The following is a 27,677-nucleotide window of genomic DNA, read 5'->3' as shown; positions in this document are numbered from 1 at the left end:
GTCATGTACACAACAGCATGCTCTGACCCCCATAATCATACTATAACCAGAGTGTTGCAGCGGGAGAACAGGAGGAAGAAAGAAAGGCAGCATGATAGCGTTCATGCTCAAATGTGACTTGGACCGTGAAGTGCAGCCCCATAAAATGAAAATAACATGTTCTGTGTGTTGATTTGTGTTTTTGCTGTGTTCTGCCAGGTTATGCAAAATGTATTTTCCATCAGTGTTAACGGGGGGGGGGGGGGGGGGGGGGGCTTACACAGAGAAATGCCTCACAGGGTGAACTCAGCCTGTCACAGGGACTAAAGATGAAGCTGTGATGTCAGGTCAGCTGTGTCTGGGGGTCGATCAGCTGTGACACTGACAGCATGAGCGTGGGACCGCGGTTGGAGAAGATGGAGGAGATGGATGTCTGATGCTGCAGCCAGTAATCCAGGATGGATGACGAGTGAGGCCGCAGAGGCGTAGTGCAGGGGACAGAGGGGCTGTGGAGGGGCTGCAAGGGCCTGTAGATCATTTCACGTCCCGTCCGTTGACCCAATAAAGCCAACTTGTTGTCACCACCTTTCTCCACTTTTATCTGAGTCAAAGTCACATAAAACGACATTCACCGTCGAACAAAGTGACGGACATGAATTATATCTTCTCTCTATGTTGATGTTTTGAAGATGACTGATGTGGATTTCCTTGACATTCTCATCTTAATGCATTAGCATTATGGGAGGATGCACCAATGCAATTTGGGTAATGTGCTTTTTATCATGCAAAGCGGGCGGCTGCTCAGTGGATTACTCTCTCTCTACATATTACAAGCCAAGTCAGGTCAAGCAGAGCGCTATTTGTCTCCAGAGGGGCAGCTGGATGTGCAGCGGTAAAACAGTAATAACACCGAAAAACAAAATACACTGGAGCTTATCAAATACAACATGTAATAAGAAGTAAAGATAAAATTAAAGCCAAGCAATTATTTACCGAGTGTGGCTGGGTGATTTGGCTGGGTGATATTACTTTTTACTGCTGGAGTTCAGCAGTGAGATGGCCGGAGGTGTGAAGGAGTGTTTGTATCTGTTGGTTTTGGCTCGCAGGTATTTGAAGCAGGAACCTGAAGGCAAGGCTTAAAACGTGAGGTGCTGTCAGACAGGAAGGATTCTGCTTCCTCTAACAACTGTTTGGTATATAAATCAGACAAACTAGATATTTCTTCAACACCTGTTTCAGCCCCCAATGAATCATACAGTCTGTTTTCGCAAGAAGCTTCAGCCCCTTTAACACGAGGAATGTTGCATCGAACCATTCTGTGTAAAACACACCAACACGGGACGGAGGAGCATTGCTGTTCCACCTTTAAGCTGTCAGTGGAGGTGGTAACAGAGCTGAGCTGACATCTCATGTTGACATGTCAGGCCTCTTGTTTCTGGAACGATGGCGTGCCATCTAGACTCTAAAATAACAAAGTGGTGACAGCACGCAAAGCAAAGCCGGCGTAATGAAGCCTCTTTTTTCGGGCAGGATCTCGGAGTAAAATGGACAACTGAATGTAAACATATCAAAAAACTTCTGGCAGCACCTTTAAGCTTCCACTGCTGTGGTACAGTATAATGGCACCTGACTGGAGTTAGCGCCATCTAGTGCTTATCTCCTGAACCAAATGCTAATATTCTCATGTAGTAGATGGAAACACACATAAATTCATATTCTTTGAAAATGATGATAAAATTTGGATTATATTTGAATGGAAATCTGGTGAGGGGCATTTCGAGCCACCTGTGACTTGTGTCATTAAGACATCCGAATACCGCTCTTTCAGTTGTGAAAAATGAACGCACCCTTTAATAATAAAAATAATAATGATGATAATGCCCTTTTCTATATAGTGCTTTTCTTAATAATTTTACAAACTGCTTTACAAAAGAAGTGGCACTTTAATGTCTCCTGACCGGAGAATTAGCGCCACCTACTGCTTCTCTGGATGAACCAACATCTAATATTCACTGAACAGTGCTGGATGGAAACGCGCAGTTTTATTTTTTTATTTTTTTTTCTTTGTGCAGATTTTCAGAAAATCCCGTTAGTACTTGCGCAACATTTGGATGCAAACCTGCTCAGTGACATCCCCAAAGAGGAGCCGCGGGTTACCCAGCTATTAATTAGCGCTCCTGTTACTCACAGCGTCCTCCTAAACCACATCAGTCCATCTCCGGCAGGCTGACGGGCTTGTTAACAATCCGCCTCCTGGGACACGCGCTCTGGAGTTGTGAATGGGCGGAGGGGGGGCGGGTACAGCCGAGCAGACGCGGCTCTCCTGCTGGAGGAGCGCACAGAGAAAGGCGCAGTCCTGTGGGGCGGCAGCAGCGGTGGAGCTCACCTCACCCATCTGAACACACAGACACGGTCTCGCTTCCTTCACACAAACACACACACACACACCTTTCAAGATTTACACAGGGAGTTTCTGCCAAAACCAAGGAATAAGAAAAGTCCAAAAGCACATGGACGCAATGGACGCCTCTCAGCTGCTCCTACTAATGCTGCTCTTCGGATATCTGCCAGAAGTAAGTAATCTATCCTCTACTTTGGCAGCAATTTTCATTTTATCGTACAAAGGAAAAACGCCTTTTTATGGTTTGTAGCCAAAAGTCTTTCTACTAAACCCAATTTTAACCCGCATGAAATTAGTTTTTAGGATACACATAGAATGGACATTAAATGCACTTTGCTGTGCACGCCTATCTATCTATCTATCTATCTATCTATCTATCTATCATGTTAAGTCCCCTCTTCAAGAAACAGGGTATTTCCTTGTGAATTTGAATTTTCTGCCCTTTAAACCCTTTTTCCTCGCCACTGTGCTCTTATTTTCCTCCTGGATGTCCTCCTCAGACCCCTGACTGAGAGGATTCAGAAATGTATTTCATCCCATTGTCTGCTGCTGACTCAGTACTGGTGCAGGTGAAGTTTCTTCAATAGCTGGCAACAAGAACAGTGTGTGCTGCACCACCAACTCATTAGACAAGTGACCTGAGGAGTGAAATGAATTCGGATGAGACCGTTCAGGCTGGGGCTAAAGTGGCTGATGTGGATCTGATGAGTGACCATAAAATGAGAGCAGCTGAAATCAGAATTGAAATAGCTCAATTAAGGGTCTTTTATTTTTTTTTCTCTTAATATTGTCATTGAAAACCAGATCTGAGACCTCTTATATGTGAAAGTTTGGTAGGTTGTTTGCCAGTAAAGATCTCAGTCTTAATGATAATCTGATAATCAATTAGTCAGAAGCCTTTTTAATTGGAGAGAAGTATATTTATATCATTCCTGAAGGTAATGCTGCTGCCATTTAACACACACGACTGTAGATTAGTGTCCATTACTGACATCCCATTAACCATGGACCACTACTATGAACATTTTGCTCCATGGGGATTTGTGTAGCTACTTCATGATTGCCGAATATATATTTATAATCTCTCTGGGTTTGGATAATTGGAGGGGAAGCCTTATGGTAATAAGTCACCTTTCAGTACCACAGTGCTTTGCTGCAGGGAAGTTTTATAACTGTGGAGTGTGCACATGGGGGTGCTAGATGTATAGGCTTTCCTGCGTCCGTGTTTTCAATTACTCATAACTCTGATGATGTATTTTGGGACTTAAATGAACAGTGTTGAAAGGACCTTGAGTTTCGGCCAGCCTGCGCGGCCCTTAAACTGCAATCACCACACCACCACCTGGTCGCATGATAAGAAAATCTGCTCTGAGTTGCTTTGGGAATTTGGTCTTTTCATTAGGCTTGTTAAGACTAAGTGTCATCTGCAGTTATGTCTTATTTTTCAGAGATTTTTTTGTATTAGATGTCAAAAGTGATCTGCTGCTGGAGCTCTCGCTGCACGCACGCACACACCTCCTGGCAGGGATTTGCGTGTGAGTCTTATCTCTGAAAGGTATCACTGTAATTTTGGTTATCGGGTCTGTCAGTGCTTTTTGGTACAGTTTCAGGAATATGAGCAAGAAAATCAACAAAGAAGTGTGATTCTAAGAAGCTTAAGATTCCTGATTATGATAATGTTTATGTCTTTGGGTGGATTTTAGTCATTTGGCACTCAGCATGGCCTCCTTTAAAGCCTGTCAGTGGAACTCTTTTCAGGCTGTGAACATCTAAGTGACTGGGTGAAAATTTCTTCCCCCTCACCTCTGATAACTCTCACATGCCTGGCCCACCCGAGGCTTTAAGAGATCGACCAGATACGTCATTTGTTGACATATTTTAGTGGCTCTTATAGGCACCAGTGTGGAAAACATTTCTCAGTTCGCCGGTGTGCGCCTGGTGTGCTATATTCGTGTCCTTTCCACCATCCAGGCGGCTGCTTTACAATAACATACCCTGACATGTTTCATCAATATATCTAGTGAGGAAATGTGGTGTTGAGGGGAGCGCAGAAAATCCCATAAGTGGCTAAAAAGTGCATGCAAGTGGCTGGATGTCACCATTACCAGTTTAACACAATGCAAGTGGAAGGAGGAGAAGACATAGCAGAGGAGCATGGAGGGTGGGCGACAATGACTGCTCCTTCCTGCCTCTTTGCACACATGAAACCACCAGAAAATTTTTTAAAAATATAATCTGGATTAGAGACCTCGATTAACATTTAAAGGAACAGACAGTTTCAACACCACTCTGGTGTCTGTACATTAAATAGAGCTGCATCATTAGCTTACTGATTATCTTACAGTAGCTTAGCGAAGACTGGGTGGAGGGTGAAGCGGCGATCCCGGCTCACTCCAACTTCAAGAATATGCCCACCTACACCCACCGAGCAGACTTTAAAAATGGTACTGATTTTCTCATCTAACTCTTGACAAAAAACAAATAAGTGCATTTCCCAAAATGTCAAACTAAGCCCTTTGGAAGATGCTATTATCCAGAGCAATTTACGCTTCTGTTCAGTGTAACACACCTGCTGCACAGACTGATGTCAGCCCCGGCAGCTTTCAGCACAATCCAAAAACATTTCCTGTGTTCATTTTAGTTTGGCCGGAAAAGCGTTTAAATCATGTCCAGTGCACAGACTTTGCTTACTGCCTAAAGAACCCCAAGTCAAACCACTTGCGGCGAAGGCAGAGGAGGGGCCTGACGCACACGTTGTTCTCCGCTGTAGGATGGGGATTAACACATTACTCTGCACGTTCCTTCTTTGATTTTCCTGTTGGCTCCCCTTGTTCTTTATTTGATCGTTATCTCGTACTCAAAGAAGGCAAGACCAGCGGCTGCATGAAATGACAACAGTCACCACAGACTTGAAGCAGCGGCCCAGCAGCCCTGATGAGCTCTGAGCTAACAAACTGTCAAAGCTGGCAGACGTATATGTGATGTTTTACTCATGGAGACACTGTGTATGTTTGTGTCTCTAAGCCTTTGCTGAGGTCCATTTTTCATCTGCACAGTTTGGGATTGACATTTTGATTCATCGCCCTTTGCAGCAGTCTCTATATGGGCAAAGCGTAGTTATTATATGTAAGTTTTCAACATCTCTATTTGGCATGAACTTAATATTTGCCTTCAGCATTTTGAGCTTTTGAGCTATCGGGACCCTTCCCCTTGTCTTTTGTATCTTCATAGATCAAATGTACCACAATTTCGGCCACTCTCCCATAAATCACATACTCTGAACTCTGATGATTATTTTGTTATGATTCGTCTCCCTCTTTGTGTATCCAGGCTCTATTCACAATATACAGGATTACAGATGAACTAATAAACGACCTCCATGCAATGAAGGCAGCTTGATCCCAGCAGCCTACAGCACCCCCCCCCCCCCCCCCCCCCGATGAGGGACTTTGTTCCCGTTTTCTTACTGTTTATGCAGCATTAATGGTTAACATCAGGTTTGCTGCCAGTGGTTTGCGTTTCCCAAAAGCAAGAAGAAACAAAAACAACGCACCGCATTCGTATGAAATTAAACTGAAAACCTGGATTATTAGCTATTTTTTTAAGTTTGGAAAAGGCCCACAGCCCGTGTCTTAAGTTTAAGATTTTTAATTTAAATGTTTGTCGGAAGCACTTCCTCTTAACGCAGCATGTAAAGGTCTTCTTCACAGCAGGCGTTTTGACTCGTAAAGGGGAAAGCACAGGTGTTAATAATAATGAGAATTATGGCTGCATTCCATTAAGTATCACAGCAAGCCATGACGAAGTGACATAATCACAGGAAGCTGCAACTAAGCAGCAAAATGGAATTAAGCCATCGTTAATTTTCTTCTTTACAGTTTACACCTTTGCTTCTCCTGCTGTGACAAAATGTCTTCAGCAAAAGACGCCTTTTTTTTCTTTTTGGGCCACAGGTGGGCAGCGGTATTATTATGAGTAAACATAGACAAACACTGTCATTTATGTGGTATCCTGTTTCTGGCTACTTGGTGGCTGTAAATCCAATATTCACCCTCTGTTTCATCTCTGTGTTTGGTCTCTTGCTGCTGGCATCAAATTCAGAATAAGCACATATTTGCAAAAATCAATGAAGTTGAGGAGGTAAAACAATAAATATATTGTCTTTGAACTCTTTTCTATTGACTCTATGAATAAAAGGATGAGCAGACTGTCACATTCTGTTTCAGACATGTCTTACACCACATCACAACTGAGTATTATGCTTAATTAATTATGGAAAGTCAAGGATTACAGAGTAGCCCAGACTTACTCTGTTATGGCCTATAAACAGCTTTAAGTTTGCTTTGAACCCTGTTGTGTCTTTGTAGAGCATCTTTGAATTGGCGCAGATCTGTTTTAGTTGGTGTTTTTATCTTCAGATGGTCAAAGTTGATGCCACATTGGTCCATGAGAGCTTAATGGTATAGTAGTTCTTAACAGTTCTAATTAATCATTCCTGTAGCTTTACTGATGCTGAATTATGTTGCACACAGATAAAACTCTCTGACAGACCAGGTAGCACAGGGTGTAGAATATTATATTCCGTGTTTTGAGAGTTACTCTCAAGGCCTTTCTGATTCAAATCCTCTATTAAGTGCTCCACTCTTGCATCACCCGACAATCAATTTCATGCTAATCAAAAATAAGGTTAAATAGGGGTCTGACCAACATGAGATTTCCTCCTTCATCCAAGTTGCTCTGCACTGATAATGTTAGCAATTTAATCTCCTGCCTCCGGGCCACAGCTGCTGCTATTACTTAAAGATATGTTGGATTTTCTGCTGTAATTGGTTGCAGGCAAAAACTCCTGTGAGCAAAGTTCTGTGGATTGTGATAGTGTCAGGATGACCTCATCTGTCGAGGGAGGGAGTGAGGGACAGTGCGGAGAAGTGGTTGTAAATAACATGCCATTATTACAGTACATGTGCTGTACTGTATGTACTGCAATTTTTCATATTTTCCATGAAGCCAGAGGTAGTTGTTGCCCTTGATGCAGCGTTGCTGTGATGCTTACAGTTCAACAGTAGCTCGTTTGGCTGTGACGGGTGAGTGTTCGAGGTTTCAAAGGTTGTGTCTCATTTGTTTTCACATGAGAACATGATGGTCAGTTTAATGTAACTGTACTCACACTGTACTGTACTGTATGTACAGATGAGGTTTCCAGTTTACACATCTCTCTTGCATAAGTTGCCTGAACTGGCTCCCAGACTAGCTGTGATGTTCTAAAATCACGCTCAAACACAGACAAGGTGAGCACAGACAAACAGCAGAAACCTCAACCAAGTGTTTTTGTGCCTCACCCAACCAAACATCAACCACAGTGTTGGCTGATCTACAAACAGTCATAAGGATGATTTTTAATAATGGTGATATGTGGTGGTTTTGTAAGACCATGGACACATGATGTATCTTGTCATTTACTTTGGAGGACCTATTTGTGTATTCTGGACTTTGCAAACAAACAAAAACATTACAGACAAAACAATAATCTTAGGTGACTGTGTGCCACTGCTGGGATGCGGCGTCTGACGTAACGCTCCATCATCTGCGTTAATGCGTTTGTCTGCTCTTGAATATTCCTTCACAGGTAGATATCACATAGCAGATGTTGTGCACTTGCTCCCTGTTTAAATGATGAGCGCAGCTTTCCTCTGAGTTTATTCCACCTCATTAGATTGAGTCATTACACTCCTATGCATATTAGAAACATCGAGTCCGGACGTGTTGCTCTGACAGATGTCCTTTGTGATGAATGACAGTGTTTTCGTGGTCTGAGGTGAGCGGTGGACTAAATGCTGCCCTTTACAACAGTGTCAGGTGAACTGGAGGCTCAACGCTGGACTAAACAGGGCCTTTATGGATGATTTATGAGGATCATTTCATATTTGACAGCACCTGGGTGGTGGAGGGTCATCAAACAAGCATTTAAAGACATCTGTAAGGTCCAGTAGAGAACATCAGCTGTGCACTTGCAGATATATTATGTGCTTAGTGCTGCGTCACCCCTCTGATCCTGACCTTTACTGCCTTGAGTCTTGTAAGCATTGTAGCTTTGGCAACAGGGTGCAGCTCTTCCCCGGGAGTTCATGAATACACTCCACACTGACTTCTACTCCCTCCTCTCTCCTCTCTCCTCTCTCTCTCTTCATCTCTACTGACCTTCTCAAGCTCCTCACTGCTCGTCTTACACATTTCACTGACCCACCGGCTCTCCGCCAGTGGCTGTCAGCTCGCATTTTTCAGCCTTTGTTGACACAGATGAACAATCGCAGTAGATTACTCAGTGGCTCCCGTCTGCACTTCCTAATCCATTTGCATGATAGCATCTATTTGCCAGGCAAGAGGGAGCTCTGTTTGGATTTCAGACATAGAGAACATTTCTGTGTATTTTCTGTATTATCAGCAGGGGGTTCATTCTAATGGAAAGGCTATAGTTGCAGGAATGTGATGAAGGGAAATGTTAACTAAAATATTTACTCGCACATATTCACTGGGCTGTAACCTGCCTACCAGCCTGCGCCTCACTGAATATGAATTATTTCAGAGTCTAATTGCAGTGTGATGGAAGCATATTAGATTCCTGACGCCTAAATGTGCTTTCTGCCTCTTTCCACAGGTGCTGTCGGTGCAGATGTGTGACGTGGTGAACGAGATCGAGCTGGAGAAAGAGCGCTGTGAGAACAGTACCTTTGGGAACGTCACTTCAGGTCATTCTCCAAAACATATTTTCCTGTCTCTCTGACGGTGTGCAGGAGGCTATTCAGAGCAAAAAGGGAGAAAGGATGAGTAAATAAATAGAGCGCCAAAGTAATACAGTGTGGGAGTGTATAGATAAAGCACGATTATAGCCGGCAGAAATATAGACCAGAGTTTCTCCACTGCTGAATTAACTTGACTTCAGATAAATCTTTCAATCACCTCTCAGGTCAAGGTAAGGAAACCAAATTGTAGTCAGAGTTGTAAGACTTTAACAACCCCAAAGGACTGATTTATCCTCACATTTGAAAATCAACCAAAATAGGGTGGAGGTGTGTTGGAGCAACACTTAAAATCGACCTCAAGTCTGAAGCTGTGGTTAGATTTCCAAATCAGGAGAGAGAGTCTAACTCCCGTTTTAACTGCACTGAGAGTTTCCATATGGAGTATATAGTCTATAAACATAGGGCCTGCAACACCTCGGATACCTCCACAGGTGTTTTCATTTGCATTTTTCCATCTTTATAACTATACAGATTTGGGGTGACCTCTGTTGTGTCCAAAATCACTACCATGTTATCTCATTCACTGCTCCCTAATAAACAGTAGTTCAGTTGGTAGCAGAGATGTTCAAATTCTGCCTCCTCAGAGGTGCACAGAGACATGATACACATATTTTTAGGATGAGCAGTGTGAATCAGAATGAGGATGTCTATCACGAATAAAAGTCCACAAATCAATAATAGAAAAAAGGCAATCCTCAGAACTTCAGAACACTTCTGAATCAGGTGTAGTGTCATTCAACAGTTGTATTCACGCCTATAAAATGCAGTGTATTGCAGATAATAGTGCACATGCCATTAACACTTTTCATCTCATATCTGGGACTTACTGAGAGTAATCTACTACACACAGGTCACACCCAGGATATGGACACGAATAAAGTGGTGCACAGTAAAAATAGTGCACTATTTAGTAAAACATGGAGTGATTTCAGACACGGCGCTCATGTAAATCCCACCAAAAGCACCACTGAACTCAGCTTGAAGAGAGGTCTAATCAACCAGAGCATTTAAAACTCCTGTGAGCATACGGGGCCATTAAATCCAACCAGGATAGGACATTTTTCCATCATGGACATGACATGAAAAATGACTGAAGGTATGACAAGCATTGGCTAGCCCACAGTGTCTGTGGGAGTATATAATGTATATACAGAGTCTGACCTCTACTCTGAGAGAGCATGCATCAGATGGAGCATGAATATGGAGTTTGATTACCGTGCAGAAAATACACCCATGCCCTTCAACATGTACACCAAGTAAGATTAACATTAGTGTTCAGCTTGCACTCTCGTATCGGTCTTCTTTACTGTGATATATATATTAACAGTATGCTTGAACCTTGGAATCTCTATTTGGTTTCATTTTAACAAAAAACACATACTGCACATCCACATAGTGCATTAAGTTGATATGAACAGTGTGCATGGTAACAGCTTCGCTCCTTATCTCTGCAATGACCCTCATTTCTCTACTTCCCTATCTGCTTCCTCAACAGGAAGGTAGTGGAAGCTGCGCTCAGAGGTCGCATCCCTAATAAATGGATTAGCAGCGTGTGCATTTGTGAGGCAAACCATACGTTCACAGCCTATTGTTATGCAACATATTAAATATAGAGATTGTCCGGCAATGAAAAGAAAAAGGCTTAAAAGGAGTATCTCCTCACAGTTTGTGTATTCTAATTTAACGCTCCACACACTGTTATAAAATGAGTTAAAGATACCCCGAAGAAGCTGTCTGTATAGAAATTGTCTAAAGTTTAAAACTTTGCTTCCATTGGTTATTGAACTTCAGAAATCTGTGTCTCCGAAATGGTTCATTGATTGTGTTTTTTTTGTAATTTCACACTTTTCTGAGGCTTCGCTCATGTGTCACAGGTTTGTTCACGCTGCTGTTGACCTACAGCACACTTTCAGAGAGGGAGGTTGTGACTTCCATTTCAAATATAAAGAAGAGTTTTAAAAAGAAAAAAAAAAAAGATTTCAAAGGATGTGCACATTTGCGATGAACTGAAAAACTTGGTGTGCGGTTGGACATTCAGGTGCAAAATAAAAAAAATTATCACTGGTCCCAGCTGCAGCAGACAAAGCCGTCCTGGACATCATATGTACTCCAAACGTAGGACATGTGTTTGCTCATGCCTCAGTATGTCAGACCAGACAAAGCAAACAGACAGAAGCAGTGCAGCTTTCACCTTTCAGCCAAATACTAGTGGAATCCAAAGGAAGCAAGGATGAAAGGACTAAAAGCTCAACCAAAAAATGACAAAAGAGAGATTTAAAAAGAAGTTTTCTGAGCTATTGAAATGACCCTCTATGAAAGGAAATATATATGACAGAAACGGTATAGTACAGTATATTTTGGAGCTAGAAAGGCAAAGACTGCAGGAGAGTTCATCCTCGTGTTTTCACATGAATGTACACTATGAGCATTTTCAAGTTGCACCTAAAAAAACCTGAGTGGAAACGCATGACTGTTGGCTTATAGATAAAAGCAAAATGCATATTTTCAGATTTTTTGTACATATTTTTTATGTGACATATGTGACGTGTGTGTGTGTGGCGACTGATTTTAATGGTACCATCTCCTCTGGCAGGTTGCCAAGGCATGTGGGACATCATCGCCTGTTGGCCTTCAGCCACAGTGGGAGAGGTAGTTACAATAACCTGCCCCACTTACTTCAGTTACTTCAGTGACCAGCACAAAGGTAAACACACCTTTCATTTAATGTTAATACAGCATGAAAGATGCTCTCTCTGTTATCTGTTTAGTTTTCAGTCCATGCTCATCATTTATTTATGGAAACTGAACAAATATGCCAGTAAAACCTTTTCAAACTTGCCTGAGAACAAGAAATTGTTCTTTAAAACACTAACTACAATTTAAATATCTGTAATTAACTCGTGTTGTTGAACAAGACCACAGGTGCTGAACAGGACCTTGTGTTGTCATGATGACACTGGCTCAGGGCTGACAGGCACATTTCTACATTTTCATTTATTCACATTTTCTCCAGCTATGAGTATTTTGATATTTAAAAGTGTATTTGCATACAGTCAGGCCCTTGGCTAGATACTGAAGATGAAATGTGTTGCTTGCATGCAAATGGACATTTGAAGTCATCAAACTTGTGGTTTCACCATCACCTCCTGAGGACAGCAGAAATAATTAAAAACCCCACAGAACGCCCAAGGCTAAGGAAAGTGGATGCTGATTCATTAGCTTCTTAAAGAGCATCATTACATCTTTGTTATTTACCAAACCAAGCTGTTAAATATCTAAACTTTTTACATTTGTGTATTATTATTATTATTATTATATACGGAAACAGCAGCACCTTACAGACTGCTCTGGAAAAACTTTTCCATAATAACGCTGACCTTGTGAACTGTTTCAAATAGATCTTGGGGGAGTTCTTCAGGTACCTCAAACCCAGGATCAAAGTTAATCCAGGTTACTGTAAACAGTATGCAGCGTTTACATGAGCCAAATGAAAGACCGGATTTAAAATGTGCACGTAAACTCAGTCACAGATTACAGTCAGGGTCTAAGAAAACAAGGAGGAATCCAGCTCATCCTCTAACCTTTACTTTGGAACGAGCACAGAGGAAGAGGGGGGAGGAGGAGGGATGATTCACCGAACTAAGATAAGAAAGAGAAACATCACACAGCTTTTGGTGTTTTTTGAATCACCTCTTGTGTCTCTAACAGAAGAGTTCTTGACAACTTTCTTCATTGTCACTTCATAAACAGGGTTTTGTGTTCTTCCTGATCCATTTTAGATCACTTCTTCTTTTCTTTTTGTCATCATGTCTTGCTTGTCTGATTCTGAGCCCTTTCTTTTTGGATGCATTTTTGCCATTTGCTTCCCTCCCTTTCAAAACCTTGTGTCCTTGTTTGATACCTTCGCTGTGTCAACTCCTCCACTGTCTGCAAATTCTCTGAGACTTTCAAATTTTCTCTCAATACCTGTGCTGTGAACGCCATTGCTCCCTCGGCTGCCTGACTCAACACACAGGAACTCACTCTCAGCAGTAGCCTTCACTCTTGATTCTGGATGAATTAAAGAGGCATTACAAAAGAATTTCAGTTCAAACGTTCACAAATGATCTAAAACTGTCCACAGAACAACAACAGAACAACAATAACAACACTCCCTCAGTGCTCTGAGCTCCCAGTTGGGGAGTTGGCTAATGGGACCACTAACTGAGCTAACTAGCTAATGTCAACTATAATTAGTAGCAGTTAGCAGTTACCCTGGTGCTCCCTATGTGTTTGGAGTACGACTTTGACAGGTGGTCACTTCTTACAAATTTTATCTTTAAAGATGAAACATGCACGATATGACCATAATTTTACTTTAGAATGTCGAAAAAATAAACATTATCAACAGAATGCAGTGATTTAACAGTTCTAACATGTTGCAGAGATATCTACTGAAGCTAGCATGCTAACCAGCTAGTCTCATAATACCACTTTGTACCTCAAGAGGCGACAGTCCGGTTCTGTTTCCTGTGGTTTAAACACGACTGCAGACTCCAGTCAGCTAATAGGGTCACTAGCTGCATGGATAACTGAGCTAACTAGCTAACAGCAGCTATTAACTATAGCCCTTCAAGACATATTTGTGTGATAGCATTTTTGACAACGGTGATTCTTTATATGCTTGTTCAAGCTGTGGTAGCACTGTTGCTCGGGTGGGAAGGGAAGACATGCCCACATGTGAAGACAGTCTTTAACCTTTTTAAAATGTCTAGTTAAGACCCCTCAGAGTCCAACAAATTCAGGCTCATATTAAATAAATTACTATGTCTACTATTTCTTTTCCAACTGCTGCCTTTTGCATGCAAAAATAGTTTTTAGTGTCAGGAAGTAATGATGTTGTTCTTCATAGTGAATTTGGTGTTTGTGATCACCTGATCTTCCTAGTATCATCTTTGACCCACCTAAGTATAATGATAATAATATTTTATACTAAATATGAAGCTATGAAACAGTTGCCAGCAGTAGTGGTAGCACTCTGATGTTCTGCATACAGTGAGGCTTTATACAGCACTTCCATCAACCTAAGTTTTGTGTGTTTTTATAGTTTAACAAGGCTGAATCTACAGTCAGAGTTAATCACAGCCATGGATACAGTTTTTGGCATGCTGTGCACAAGCTCTTTTTCTTTTTAGCTTTACTATAAACTTGAATCGAATATTGGATTATTAAATCAAACACATATCACAGCGGGGGTGTAGATCAGCATGAACACCAGTTTGGATATTTTCTGTGATGCAGCCTTTCCATCAGATCCTTTTTTTCCCCTCATTTTCAGTCATTTTCAGATCTCTGCTGATGCATTTCCATTTCTTCTTTTCAACGCTTCTGGGCTCTTTCCCTGCAGCTCTTTACCAGCTCATCTTGTGCCTCTGTGTCTGTGGCCCAGCGAGTCAATGCTCATTCTTGCCCCCTGACTGAGAGGTGTGCTCATATCCAACTATTTACAACTATTGGAAAATCAGATACTAACTTGGGTAGCAATCTTGTACTTGAAATGGATTTCAGCAGGTTTGCACATGTTAAAGGACACATTTGTTTGAGACTCTTCAGTGTGTCCATCATTTTTTCCTCATAGAAGACGTTGTCTCTTTGTATCTCAAAGCTACCCTCAACCTGAAAAGCTGCAGCTACCCCCCTTTGCATATTTTGTGGCCCTGAAAAAAAAACAGCCCATCACCTCCTCAACTTACTGCACAATTAAAAATATGGTCTATATCTTCACTGAGCCATTGCTGCATGCTAACATTCTGGGAGTGTTGCTGCACTCATACAGGCATTAGCACCTCAGAGAGGCAAACTGAAAATGAGAGCACAATGAAATATGACATTTCAAAGATGGAGGATGCACTTTAAACCCCTCAGGTAGCATGAAAGAGGTTGAGTTTAGAGCTGTCACTAACACAGAGATGAATTGTGTTGTATATTATTTATATATTGGAAAATTACGTTTTTGACTACATTTTATTAATTGTGAAGATGCTCATGGCTGACTGTTTGGTAAATAATAATAAATTTGTTTAGCTTGTTAAGATTTTGAGAGTTTTTGTGTTTAAAGTCCAGAACTGTTCCTCTTTAATGTACACATCATGTCACCACACAAGTTTTAGATCTGATCTACAGGAAATTTCTTCTGAGTAATATTAATAATTAGGTGAAGGGGGTCAGTCCTGAATTTTAAAGCTTTCACAGGATGAAGTCAGATCTTAATAGTTCCAGTTTCTTTGACAGCAGCCGTCCTTTTGTCCGACGAGGTGGTGTGGGCGTCTTAAGTAAATATCATTTTGTAATGAAACTCGTCTTCTATTTCTTTGTCACTTTCATACAAACTGAAGGTACAAAATGTTCGTGACCCTTCCCTGATATTGACGTGCAGCTCTTTCAGCACATTTCCACATCTTCGCATTGACTGACTTTTCTATCTACATCTCCTCCACAGTCTTTGCATTACCTTCAATAAGGAAAGCCACTTACTACTTTAACTCACCAGGTTCACCTGATCTCTGTGTTTTATGAAAGGACGTTTGCACATTCAGTGCACACACATGAAAAAAAGAAACCAAACGTGCAGTAAAACGACTAAGCCTTAAAACCGTCTTTCAGCCCAATAGTGAGTGCCGTCTCAGGTATAAATCCATGCTGAAACACTTCCAGATCCTTTCTTTTTTAACATGTCATGGTTGTGTTAAGCAGCCATGTAACCAGCTTACTGAATTCCTGTCCTGTGGCCTCAGTGCATGGACACAGGTTGGATAATGTAAACCTCCTCAAAGTGTACAGCCTTTCCTTTTCGGTGTATTACTCCAGGATGTGACCAGGCTCAACCCTGCTTATCTTTTTTCACATGTGTATAACTCATGAGCCAAAGGTGCCATATGATATGAAACTGGGTTTGGAGTTGGCAGGGGAATCAGGTTGAGGTTGCGGTCAGGTATTGGGGTGGGGCAAATGAACAGGAAGTACCAAAATCAGCAGTTCCTTGAGTGTCCTTGAGTAAGTCAATCCCCATAGACCCCCATATTAAAACTTTACAGCAGAAATTAACATGCTTACAGCTAATTTTCCTGTTTGTGACAACTGCATAGGGGTGAATTTTTATATAACTCATCCATTTAAACGATATTTAGGCTTAAAGTTATACATAATTATAGGAATGACTGCTGTGAGTGACAGCTAGCTGCAAGGCCAGCTCCACCCACGCTCCAACTCTTTGCCCATTTTGGTGGAGTCAGGCACTGCCAAGATGGCGACAGTTGGAACCACTGTCAGAGACCTGTGGGTGACATCACAGAGACCATGTTTTAGACAGTCTGTGGGTTAGAACTGCTGTCCGTACCCCCAACATCATCACAGCCGCTGCTGCTCAGGAGGTGCAGAGATAGCCAGCCTTCCACTCACTGCCAGAACACACACACACACACACACACACACACACACACACACACACACACACACACACACACACACACACGCACACACACACACACACACACACACACACACACACACACACTCAGTGGAACTAAGTGAGAAAAATGTCAGCGGGGAGGATACACACCTATCGGTCGAGCTGTAGATTCCCATCAGAGTGGCATGTTCAGAATTTGTTTTTGTTTACTTGCTATGACATTGTCTCCTTGTCAACAGACATCAGTCATATGAGTTTATTTCTTTTATATATCAGTATATTTTGTTTTTTTTCTAAACTCTCAATTTCATGTTTAACTGAAATGGTGTTACATGTGTTTATGGCAGACTACAAACTGCACAAACACATGCTTTTAACACATTAAGAGCTAATCCAATACACTAAAACACATGTGGAATTTGAGAAACAATACATTTCCATATGCTTCCAGCATAACAATGATCAACTATTCATTCTTTCTGTGCCATTTTACAGCTTAAGTGGATGTTTTTTCTTGCCAGTCCCACTTAGTGTTCGACTGCTCAGCTAAGCAGACATCACAGCAATTAATCTTTCATTGTGAGAGCCGACTATGGCTGCTCGTCTGAGCGATTATACGCTTTGCATCTGTACACAGTGGGCTGTGTTCCTCACAATATTTATATTTGAAGACACCGACGACATACACAATGCAGCATGTTGCCTTCATACCGCAAAAATGCTTTTCTTCTTCTGTATTTGAAGTAAAAGTGATCACAGGACTATCAGGGGTAATTCACTCTGGGCTGCAGCTTCAGTGCAAATTGAGCCCATCAGCGTTGGTTTCTTTTAACCTTGACCTCAAACTTTTACTCATTTCTACCAAGTTTTAGTTTCCTGAAGTTGATCGAACATGTTTACTGCCATAGCTGGGGATCAGATGTGAGGGCTCTGCTCCTGATGGGCTGTGGCAGGCGTAGTTCGAGCAGACTTGGTCAAAATCGATTGTGGAAGTTGTGGAAACCTTTTCTATTGAATTTTAGGAAAGCTGCAAAGTGCTTCATAAAATCTCAATATTGTAAAATATACCGCATGCAGGAATTTACCTTCAAACTCAAAGCAAATATAATGAGATGGAAACAGCTTGAGATAAACTCCTGTGGAGAGATCCAGAGACACAGACAGAGACTGTAGATAAATCTCTGTAAATCCACAACTTCAAAAACTCTTTCATCCCCCTAGTTTGACTCCCTCGTTCTTTCTTCAGTACTTTCGTTCACACACACACACACACACACACACACACACACACACACACACACACACAATCTTACACAGAGAGAGAGAGAGAGAGAGAGAGAGAGAGAGAGAGAGAGAGGGACTGATGGCATCTATCTATCTCTCAGGCATAGACACTGTGAGCTGAAGCACAGGAGGGAGTCAGGTGACGTTCCAGAGCATCAGTCTGCCTAAAGAGGACGTCAGGATGGATGTATGTGTCAACAAACGTTGGACTTTAACACAGGACACTGATGTTTGTTTTTGCTGTTCCAATCCGATCGTTCCCTAACCTTAACCAAGTGTTTATTATTGTAAACATGACGACAAAGCTGCCCCAACCCTGACAAAGCAGTCATTTTAACCCAAACCACGATGTTACCGTAAATCTAACCAGTGTGATCTGTAACTGTTTTGAAGGTGCATAGATGATGTTGTCCTGCTGCCAGAGACAAATCAGAATATGCTTCCATATGACACTCTTGAGAACAAACTATGCACTCTGTTGATTTTAAAGGATCACTGTGGATGATTTAGTGACATCTAGTGGTGACATCACCAGTCACAATCATCATCTTCCCTTCCGAATGTGTAGGACAACCGATGGTGGAAGTCAAAAACTTGAAAGGCCGTCTTTAGAGCCAGTATTAGGTTTGTCTGTTCTGGGCCACTGTAGATACATGGCCGTGCAACATGGAGGAGGACCCGCTCCTTCTGTAGATATAAAGGGTGTTAGCATTGTTATTGTGAGTATATTAGCATACTGGTGTTAGCATTTAGCTCTGCTGTGCCTTAGTACAGCCTCAGAGCAGCTAATCTCAGCTAATCGTAAAGCGACTTAATATGCTATGCTGGCACAGAGAGGGGCATTCATAATTGAGATCTATTGCACCTGTCAGAAAATCTATTAGGGAAAACTGTATATTAGAGATTACATTGGAGGAGGATATCTGTGTATTCCAGCACCTATTGAGCTTTCAGGTAGACAGAGACAAATACTTGATACACAAAAATCAATTTCCAGCAGAGCTCCAGCAAGCCGATGCCATTCAGGTGCAACACCATGTCAACACCATGAAACTCTGTCTATCTATTATAGTATGAAGCCTAATCTGAAAACATGCTGTCATCACCCATGCTTTATTGGGAATGATTGTGTCCAATCAATCATCCATCTCACTTAAATCACGAGGGACCCTGGTGCTGTCTGGATCTTTGAGAACTGCTGGATATGTTCGGTTCGATGGTCTGCCTTCTCCACCCTTAGACTTCGCCACTGGCATATTTGTATTTATATACAAAAGGATGTTCAGTGCTCTTCTCTCTCTGCATCAAATCAAAATGACCTGAATCTTTGGGAGCTGGTCACATTGGACACATTTAAAATGGTTGTAAATGAGCTTGAGGCAGGAACATCTGGCTGCAGATGTTGTGTTTGTTGATGACTTTTTTTTCTACAATGATTCTTTGATTGGTTGTTTTCGTCTCATTGAGTTTAACTGTTAAAAATGTTTCACTCAGCTTACTGACAGATTCTCCAGAGATGACCGGAAAACCAAACAAACTGGAGTTTGAATGAAAAAAATGCTCTGTGCGTTTCCCCAGCAGCTTGTTATCAAGGAAATAAAATGATTTAGAGCGGGTATGACCAGCTGTCATTTGCTGCTGGGTCTCACGCAGCAAATGACAGCTGGAGATCTTTAGTGTGTGAGAAGAAACGCTGTCTCAGGTGAGCGTGACCCAGCCTGCCAGGGTCATCTTTTTCTCCACAACTGGCTCTATGCTGCAGGCAGTGATGATGCTCTGCAGCTGCTTGTATCAAGACCTGCATCATCCCGGGTATCATCCTGATGAAGACGTGCCTCCTGCATGAAAATTCACAGATTAAGCTGTTGGTGGTGGTAATGGGACTCTCATAGGTCGGCTGTAAGTAAGCCTCTCTTCTTCTCTGGTATTTGTGGATCTGATATTACGAGTTCCTCTCTGCCTGTGTAAAGAAAACTGATGTTAATGGATTGTGTATGGCCAGTAGAACAAAGAGCAACAGCAAATAAATAAAAGTGCAAAGAGCCCTAAAATTCCCCAAAACCACAGGGAGAAAAACTGTGATCTAAAAACACCATTAAAAGAAAAAAACTCCATAAATTATATCATCGTTTTGATAATCTGTGAAGAAAAATATGAGTATTAAATGTTTAAATATAGTCCTAGAAAGACATTTGAGGGAAATTTTGTTGGATTATTTTGATATTTGTATTGATAAAGTAATTCTCAGCTCATGTAATTATATATTCTTATTGCATAGTACATCCTGGCAGATTTTATGTTCCCAATATGGCAAAAAAATATGATGAAAATAATTTTTTCCATGTAGATCAATATCGATGTTAATCACAACATATTTGACAATGCTGCCGGTTTGTAGAGTGTCCTGTTAATGACTGAAGCCTGAAGAAACCAGAATATGACCAAGGCCTGAACCTTGGGACTCACCACACAACAGAGTTTCAGGTGAAGAGGTGTTGTTGCCAACAGCAACTGAGAAAGTCCTATCAGAGAGATAACAGGAGAATTACTGCAGGGCTGAACCGCAGGTACCACTGCCTAAACCTGTCCATTAGGACACTGTGGACCACACTCCCAAAATATCACTTGAGACTCTGAGGAGACGGATGGGGGCCAGACTGCACTTGTCAAAGATATCAGTGTTTCTATGTCGCCTGATATCCAACAAGAAACTGCAGCTCAGAAACAAAGAAGTTATTTTTAAGGTAACGTAGTGTTGCCGGTGTGTCCCGGAGGCACTGACCAGTTTATTTTCCATGTGTGAAATGTCTTTTGTGAAACTGTTAAAGCTGTTGGAATATTCTGTCTGAGAAACGGCCTTGAGTCCAGCTGCAGCAGCTCTGCTTTCAGGTGCCTTTCTGTCCTTCCCTCGCGTCTCCGTTCAGCAGTGTTCTGCAATGCAGCAATAAATCCGTTCAAAAGACTGGAAGCGTAACACCCTGACTATAAATGAGCCCTCGGGTCTGAAAGATGACTTCACATCTACTTTCATTCAGGATCTTCAGCCCATGTCTTCCTACAGGACCGCTTCCAAATGTGTGTGTGTGCGTGTGCGTGTGTGTGTGTGTGGGCTTGTATTACTCATGTTGTGGAGAAATGAGTCAGTATTACTTATGGGGACATAAGTATGGGAAATAAGTGTAACTCTATGCAATGTCCCCAGAAGTGATGGAGGCACGTCTGTATATGTGGTGCAAATAAACACATCCATGAAAGTGTGTTTGGGTAATAGAGAAATGGGCTGAGGATGAAATAAGAGAGAAAAAAGGGGGAATTCGTCCCATCATCCCAGCATGATGCTCAAATCCAGCCACAGCAGCAGTGATAGAAAACCTTTCCCTGACTGAGCAGCAGTTCTAGATACCAATCTCCTGCTGCACATGCTTTCTGCCACAGCTCAGTGCCTGCATATGATAACATTTGGTCATAATTGGCTATGTTTACATGCAGAGAGCAACTTGGCTGTTGGTCACATTGTGGTTAAGGTCTCATTTGGGTTAAGCTGTTTACATGAACCTCTGATTCTCCACAAATGAATAAACCATGAATAAATACCATGAATAAACCAAATAACAGACTATTTCTGGTGCTCCTCTCTCAGAGGGGTTCACCTGCTATTAAGTACAAAAAGTCTGTCTTTGGCAGAGCAAATGGTCGGTTATTTGCAAGGTAAGGCAAAGAATGGATAACTTGGATATCCTTTAAGGCATGCAGTAGCAATCATTTCACATATTATGTTCGTGACGACAGAGGCTCATGTAGGAAAAACCATAAAAGAAGCAGGAGCAATGGAAAATAACACAGGCCAAAGAATACACACAATCCCACTGAGAATCAATATAAATACAAAATAAGTCATTGGAGGCCTATTGCATCACCACCATAGCTCCTGACTCCAGTATAATATAGAAAGAAAGTAAATACAGAGCAAGAAGGTAAAATATCTACTTGATCCTCCCCAGCATGAATCTATTCAACTCATTCAGCAACAACATGACAATATACTTCATGCTGCTCGAATGTGGCCTTGAATGCAGTTGGTTTAGAAAAGCAGACATGAATAGAGGAAGGTGTTAACTGAATGACGCCAGAGTTCCCATGCAATAACACAAACTCGTCTCCAACTGTAAAAGTCACATTCATACACAGGTAATTTTCAGCAGCATTAAGTTTTTCGATCAGCAGCAACATGATGAGGGCAAATATGTCAATAAAATGTTCTCGAACAACGAATTTCAGTTGTTTTCCACCAAAATATTTGATCCGCTTATGAAGAAACCCCAGTATGATTAAACTTTTTTATGGTTATTTTTAGGCACTCGTGGCACTTCATTCTGCTTTAAAAAAAAAATCTTAAGACCCACTGTATTAACTTTAAACTGAGGATGCAAACCCAAAACATCCATCTCGACTGCTTCCCTGTGACTCTTGCCTGGTAAGGGCCGTAAATAAAATTTAACGTCTGGGCTCGTGAATATTTCCTCGTGTGACATGCATACTTGACCGGTGCGTGTTTGTCATTTTGCGGTTGGATGAGCGATAAGATGAGGATCAGAATGTCAATATGTGTAACAACCGAGCGCCTTTCTGCAGGCACAGATACTGCACGAGTCAATAACGGCTCGCATCAGTGAGTCAAACAGCAGTTTGTGGAGGTTTTCGAGTTGTTTGCAGTGCCACAACAAGCCAGTATATGAAGTCACTGACAATGTCACTGTATGTCTCACAGCAACACTACATGGAGTCGTGACTAATTTGATGAGCAGATAGATGAGATTTGGACTGTCCGGCTGCCCATGACCTCTGAATGTCTTCCCAATCTCCAGGTAACCTCTCCAAAACCTGCACAGCAGACGGTTGGACTGAGATGCATCCGCTGGACATCGCTGTGAACTGTGGATACAATCTCAACAGCACCAGCGATGATGTGAGTAAACCACCACAGCAGAACAGACACCCAATGGTCCAATTGTGAATGAGCTCAGCGGCACAGTGCAAAACCATCTCGAGAGCCAGTGGGCAGGAAGAATTTAATTAGGACAAGCTTTTTTTTTTTTTTCCTCCGTGGGTGGGTGTTGTCAGGTCTATCAGGGAAAAAAGCTGTATTGATTGTTAGTTTCATGACTCCGGTGTTTGACTCATACTTGTTCTATTCATTCCTTTTACTTTCTGTTATTGCCGCAAGTGACTGGGCTGTTTACAAAGAGCACAACTGAATGTATAGCAAAACACTGTAAGACTGTTTGCAGGCTATGGTAGGGCTTTGAAGAGTGCTGTAATCTCTAGTATTGGTCTGCTTTCAACTACGCATTTCTGCAGACACGTTCAATAAAAACAGAGCGTTGCAGTTGTAGTGCTCTTTGTGCTTTTTTGAGACAGAAAACGCATTCAGTGTATCCACATCACACTGAAAAACCGGCTGCACATTGAGTTCCTCGATGATGTGGCGCCGCAGCCGTGAACGAGCTGCTTTGCTCACGCAGGCTCTGTGGCCGCTCTCACCTGTTAAAGTGGGACTGGCAGGTGGTATGTCCCGAGCGTAAGTCACATTGAAGCTGGAAATATGCATCTTTGTTTCCGACTGAGAGAATGAAGGACGAGCCTTGGAACAGATTGCGCCTCACTGTCTGCTCGACACCAACTCCTGATGGGAAACGTCCTTCTGTTTGGTTGCTAAATGCTCCGCTGTGGTAATCACTGACTTTGTCTGGGCTGGCAGACTGACGAGAAGTGCAGAGTTATAATTATCATTTAGTCGTACCCTCTTGATTCAGTGTTATGATTAAAAATATTGATTATCCAGTTAAACTCGCAGACAAGAGAGTGGCTTTAAACCCTAAGCAAGGAAGTGAATAAGGAAATTGCAAAAATGTTGATTTCTACCTCCTTTCTTCTTATGTGAAGTATTCATGAACTAAAAAAACATTCAGACTGTGTTGAAAATACACCGATAAGTCGGCATCCTTCATTGTTTGCTGAAGCAGGCGCACGTCTTTCAAGCACAACACATTTGATTTTCATTGACAAGGCTGGCTCAGTTAGTAATTCCTGCCTCTATTATCAAGCATTGTGGGACCATATTAGAGGTTATTCATGTTGCCTTCAGGGTAAAGAAGGGAATAAATACATCAAATGCTGGTCTTAATGCAGAGAGAGCTAATCTTGGTGGAGGTGGAGCAGAGTGAGAAGTGGATGTGCTCTACAGGGCGGTAAAAGCTTTCTGGGTGGGCACTCTGCGCTGTGAGTCACAGAGGTGGCCTCATTAGTATGCCGCATAGGAAGTCAGGAGGGACCCTGCTGGTGAAGTACTCTAAAAGGAATTCAATGTCCGTCTTTCTGCATAACTGATACCTCTGTGTGCCACAGGATGCGGAGCTCTTAATCTCATTTTCATCAAGCGCAGAACATACAGTGTCATGGCAGCAACATGGTGAAGCTGCTCTGAAAGGCTTCATGTGCCAAAGCCAGCATGCTCTCACAGCATATTAGACGACAACAGCCGTTAGCTTGGGGTACGTCAGCGGGTCCTGGAGTATTGATTCTTCTTGGGGGAAGCTTTACTTAAACAACTAAAAGGTCATCGGAGTCATTCAAGGAGCTCGGTGTGGCAGCTGAAGCTGGCTGGTCTGCGCTGATGTTCACAGCAGTGGAATTAACTCACACTGTGAAGGTTGTTCATTGTATTCATTATAATTCATAGAGATTAAGAAAGACTCGGTGCTGTCCTTAGCTCTGACGTTTCTCTTGAACCTTTTGGCACGCGATCCCTTACTGTAATAAAAGACCATGTCCACTTGCATCCCCTCATCATCATTTGTTTCTTTTTAATCACTTTTAGAGGCCAGTGAAGTGTTCAGACACCTTAAAGTTGATTTATTTTTTTCTTCAGGGCAAGTTTTTCTGGCAAGTGAAGATCGGCTACACCATTGGCCACAGCGTGTCCCTCATATCTCTCACCACGGCCATTGTGATCCTCTGCATCTTCAGGTAAGAAGCACACTGAGGCGCACTCACCATCATCTTTCTCAACTCCTGTAGAGAAAGTTTGAGAAGGAAAACACTTTTCTGCTGGCAGCAGTTCAGCAGAATCAAGAATTTGCACTATTGACTTTGACTATAATTGCTGACAGATAAACCTGTTTCCAGGCCTCACATGGTCAGTTGTTGAGAAAAAGGATAAAATAATGGAGTAAATAAGAAAAAGAACAAAAACAGCAGGACCCCTGTGTGGAGCATTAGTATGAGCAGTTTACCATAAAGCGCCCTGACATTGCCATCATTGCTGCTGATATGATATGGACAACTTGACAGTTTATGCATCAAACCCTTTGAAATGGGATTTGATAACCTCTGATCAGTGCAGATTCACGCCCGAGCAGAAATAGAAGGCTTATGTTAAACTACGAAGGACAAAAAGGAGGATACGAATACTGTCGGGATGAAATAAATTGTCAATCAAACTTGATACTTTCATTCATTTCAGCGTCTTGATCTTTTGATGGAACATATCTGCAGCACTTTGGAGATTATATATCTCGAGTCGTCTGATGTGTTTGCTATTTCACAAGTCAGGGACTGATTCTAAGCTCCTCAGTGGAAAATTACAGTTATGATGTCAAGCATAAGATCACAGCTTTAGTTTGCAAGTTCTTCACCCTACAGGACAATGAATAGACACTATACTGTACATGTGCATGACTTACATAATACTAAACACAAATTCTCAATAAAGATGAAAAATAGAAATAATACATTGAAAATACATTAAAAATACAGAAAATGAAAACACAGTAATGATACTGTAAAAGAAAAGGCAGTAAATACACAGTAAATGACAACATGGTAAAAATACTGGAAATGAAAACACCGTACTAAAACTATGAACACTGCAAATACAGTAAAATTTACACCAACCTTTTTACAATGTAGCGCTTCTCTTTAGTTTATGTATTCTCTCTCCCTCAGTTGCACGAGCTGCACCCAAAAAAGTTACAGATGGAGATAAGAAAAAACCTCTTCTGTGTAAAAGTAGATGGATCATCTCCGTCTGTGCACACATGTACTCTTTCTTACAGGGTTTTGTCACTGAACACACTGTAAATGAGCTATTTTCTCAGCTGCAGAAATCCACACGCGAGTAGACGAGCTGTGAAATCGTTCTTCTTGTGACATGAGCCTTCATCTGTTCTCACTTCAGCTCTTTGAATTCATAGCAGAAGTAATGTGATGCAACACGTTTTCTTCTATCCAACCATCCGTTCTCCGCTGTATACGCACTAATTCCTGTTCCTGGTCACGGGGAGGGAGGCAAACAATTTACTCCTCTCATTGCTTTTTTCATGTGTCTCCTATATGGTCTGTCCCTGCCACTATACTGAGTATTACTGCTTTAGTCACAGATCAGAGCTGCTTTTCATGTTTTCCACCAAGACCTGCACTCGGTGTTAAAGTGTGTCCACCTGAGAGTTTTGTCCACTGTTGTGCCACAAGGCAGGCCAAGGTATGGATGATTAAAAAAAAAAACAGTATGAAGGTGTGAAATCAAGGCAAACGGCAGGTTTGAGCCTGAAGGAGAGTTATGACAGGGCAGTGGGAGGCAAAGGTAGCTGGGGGGTACAGTACAGTGGGGAGTATTAACAGTGATGGACTGACCATCTGGCAAGGTGGGCAAATGCCAGAAGGGCTGCCTGAGCTGTGGCCCACTGAGAAATAAGAAAGATGAATGTGTCCTGGAGTTTGCTGTCTGTCTGTTTTATTTTGAAATGCTTGCTTGTTTCGCTTCACTTCCTGTCTTTGTGTGGTTGTTTCCCCCCCCCCCCACCTTTGTGACTGTTGATCAGTTTCACCTGTTCTTCATCAGCCTCCCCTCCCCAGTGGATTTAAGTCTGTGTTCTTCTCTCACTCCTTACTAGATCTTCATACCATGTGGCATTTCAGCCTGTTTCCTCATGTTCAGTCATGACGTCACGTTCGGGCTATAGCCTCTGTTTCACTTCTGTTACTCGATACAAACCCTCACTCAGCTTTTCTTTCATCTGTCTTTTTGTGTGTTCCTGAGGTTCACTTTCCATAGTCTAAGACAAACTTGCTATTGAGGAATAAGAGGTTCTACAGGTTTTTAGCCTGTTGATAATAGGGCAATTATTACTTTCGGGAGTTAGTGAAGATATGAGATGCGTTTAAAGACTGCTTCCAAAAGACAGATAAAAGCTTCATGCTTTATGTGGATGACAGACTACATTATTTATTTATGAACTGAATGTTGTCTTATGGCAGGATTTGGACCCAGTAGCAGACAGGGAGCGAGGGTTAAATGGGAATTTTTTGAGTGGATAATGAAGGTAAGGGGGAGAAGGAAGATACGGGCTGAAGTCCAGAAAGCCTGGGGGTCGAGGCTCATGGACAGATGATCAGTGGCTGTGGACGGAGGTAGGCTGGAGACTCTAGCTATACCTGGGAATAGCAGGTGAAAGCAAAAACAATCAGGCAACAAGTCCTCTGCAGTTCACAGTCTTTATGCTGTGCTTGATTGTGATGAGTCCTAGCTGTGTTGAAGCCAGCTCCCAAACCACCTGGAGAACCACACCTCTCCACAGTACACCAGAAAACACCAGAATGTCCCAAACCACCACACTGAATATCTCATACATAGTGTTAACTGTGATTTTAAATGCTTGATTTTACGCACTCCATGCACTCTATTGTTAACTTTACTTGTATTATTATG

The 27,677-nt window shown here is 42.0% G+C and overlaps 1 protein-coding gene across 1 annotated transcript in view; it reads left to right on the top strand.

Annotated features, from left to right (window-relative positions):
* The first annotated feature begins 2,317 nt into the window (after positions 1-2,317).
* vipr1b (vasoactive intestinal peptide receptor 1b) overlaps positions 2,318-27,677 on the top strand; it is a 40,409-nt gene continuing 15,049 nt past the window's right edge. The window contains exons 1-5 of the mRNA XM_076721494.1: positions 2,318-2,552; positions 9,036-9,126; positions 11,774-11,884; positions 22,777-22,877; positions 24,840-24,937. Coding sequence (XP_076577609.1) covers positions 2,490-2,552; positions 9,036-9,126; positions 11,774-11,884; positions 22,777-22,877; positions 24,840-24,937 — 464 coding nt within the window. The 5' untranslated portion in view covers positions 2,318-2,489. The remainder of the gene's footprint in view (positions 2,553-9,035; positions 9,127-11,773; positions 11,885-22,776; positions 22,878-24,839; positions 24,938-27,677) is intronic.

The sequence above is a fragment of the Chaetodon auriga genome, chromosome 21, assembly GCF_051107435.1.
Source record: "Chaetodon auriga isolate fChaAug3 chromosome 21, fChaAug3.hap1, whole genome shotgun sequence".
Classification (NCBI taxonomy): domain Eukaryota; kingdom Metazoa; phylum Chordata; class Actinopteri; order Chaetodontiformes; family Chaetodontidae; genus Chaetodon; species Chaetodon auriga.
The sequence above is the reverse complement of the archived record's forward strand: the minus strand, read 5'-3'. Positions and strand labels throughout refer to the sequence as shown.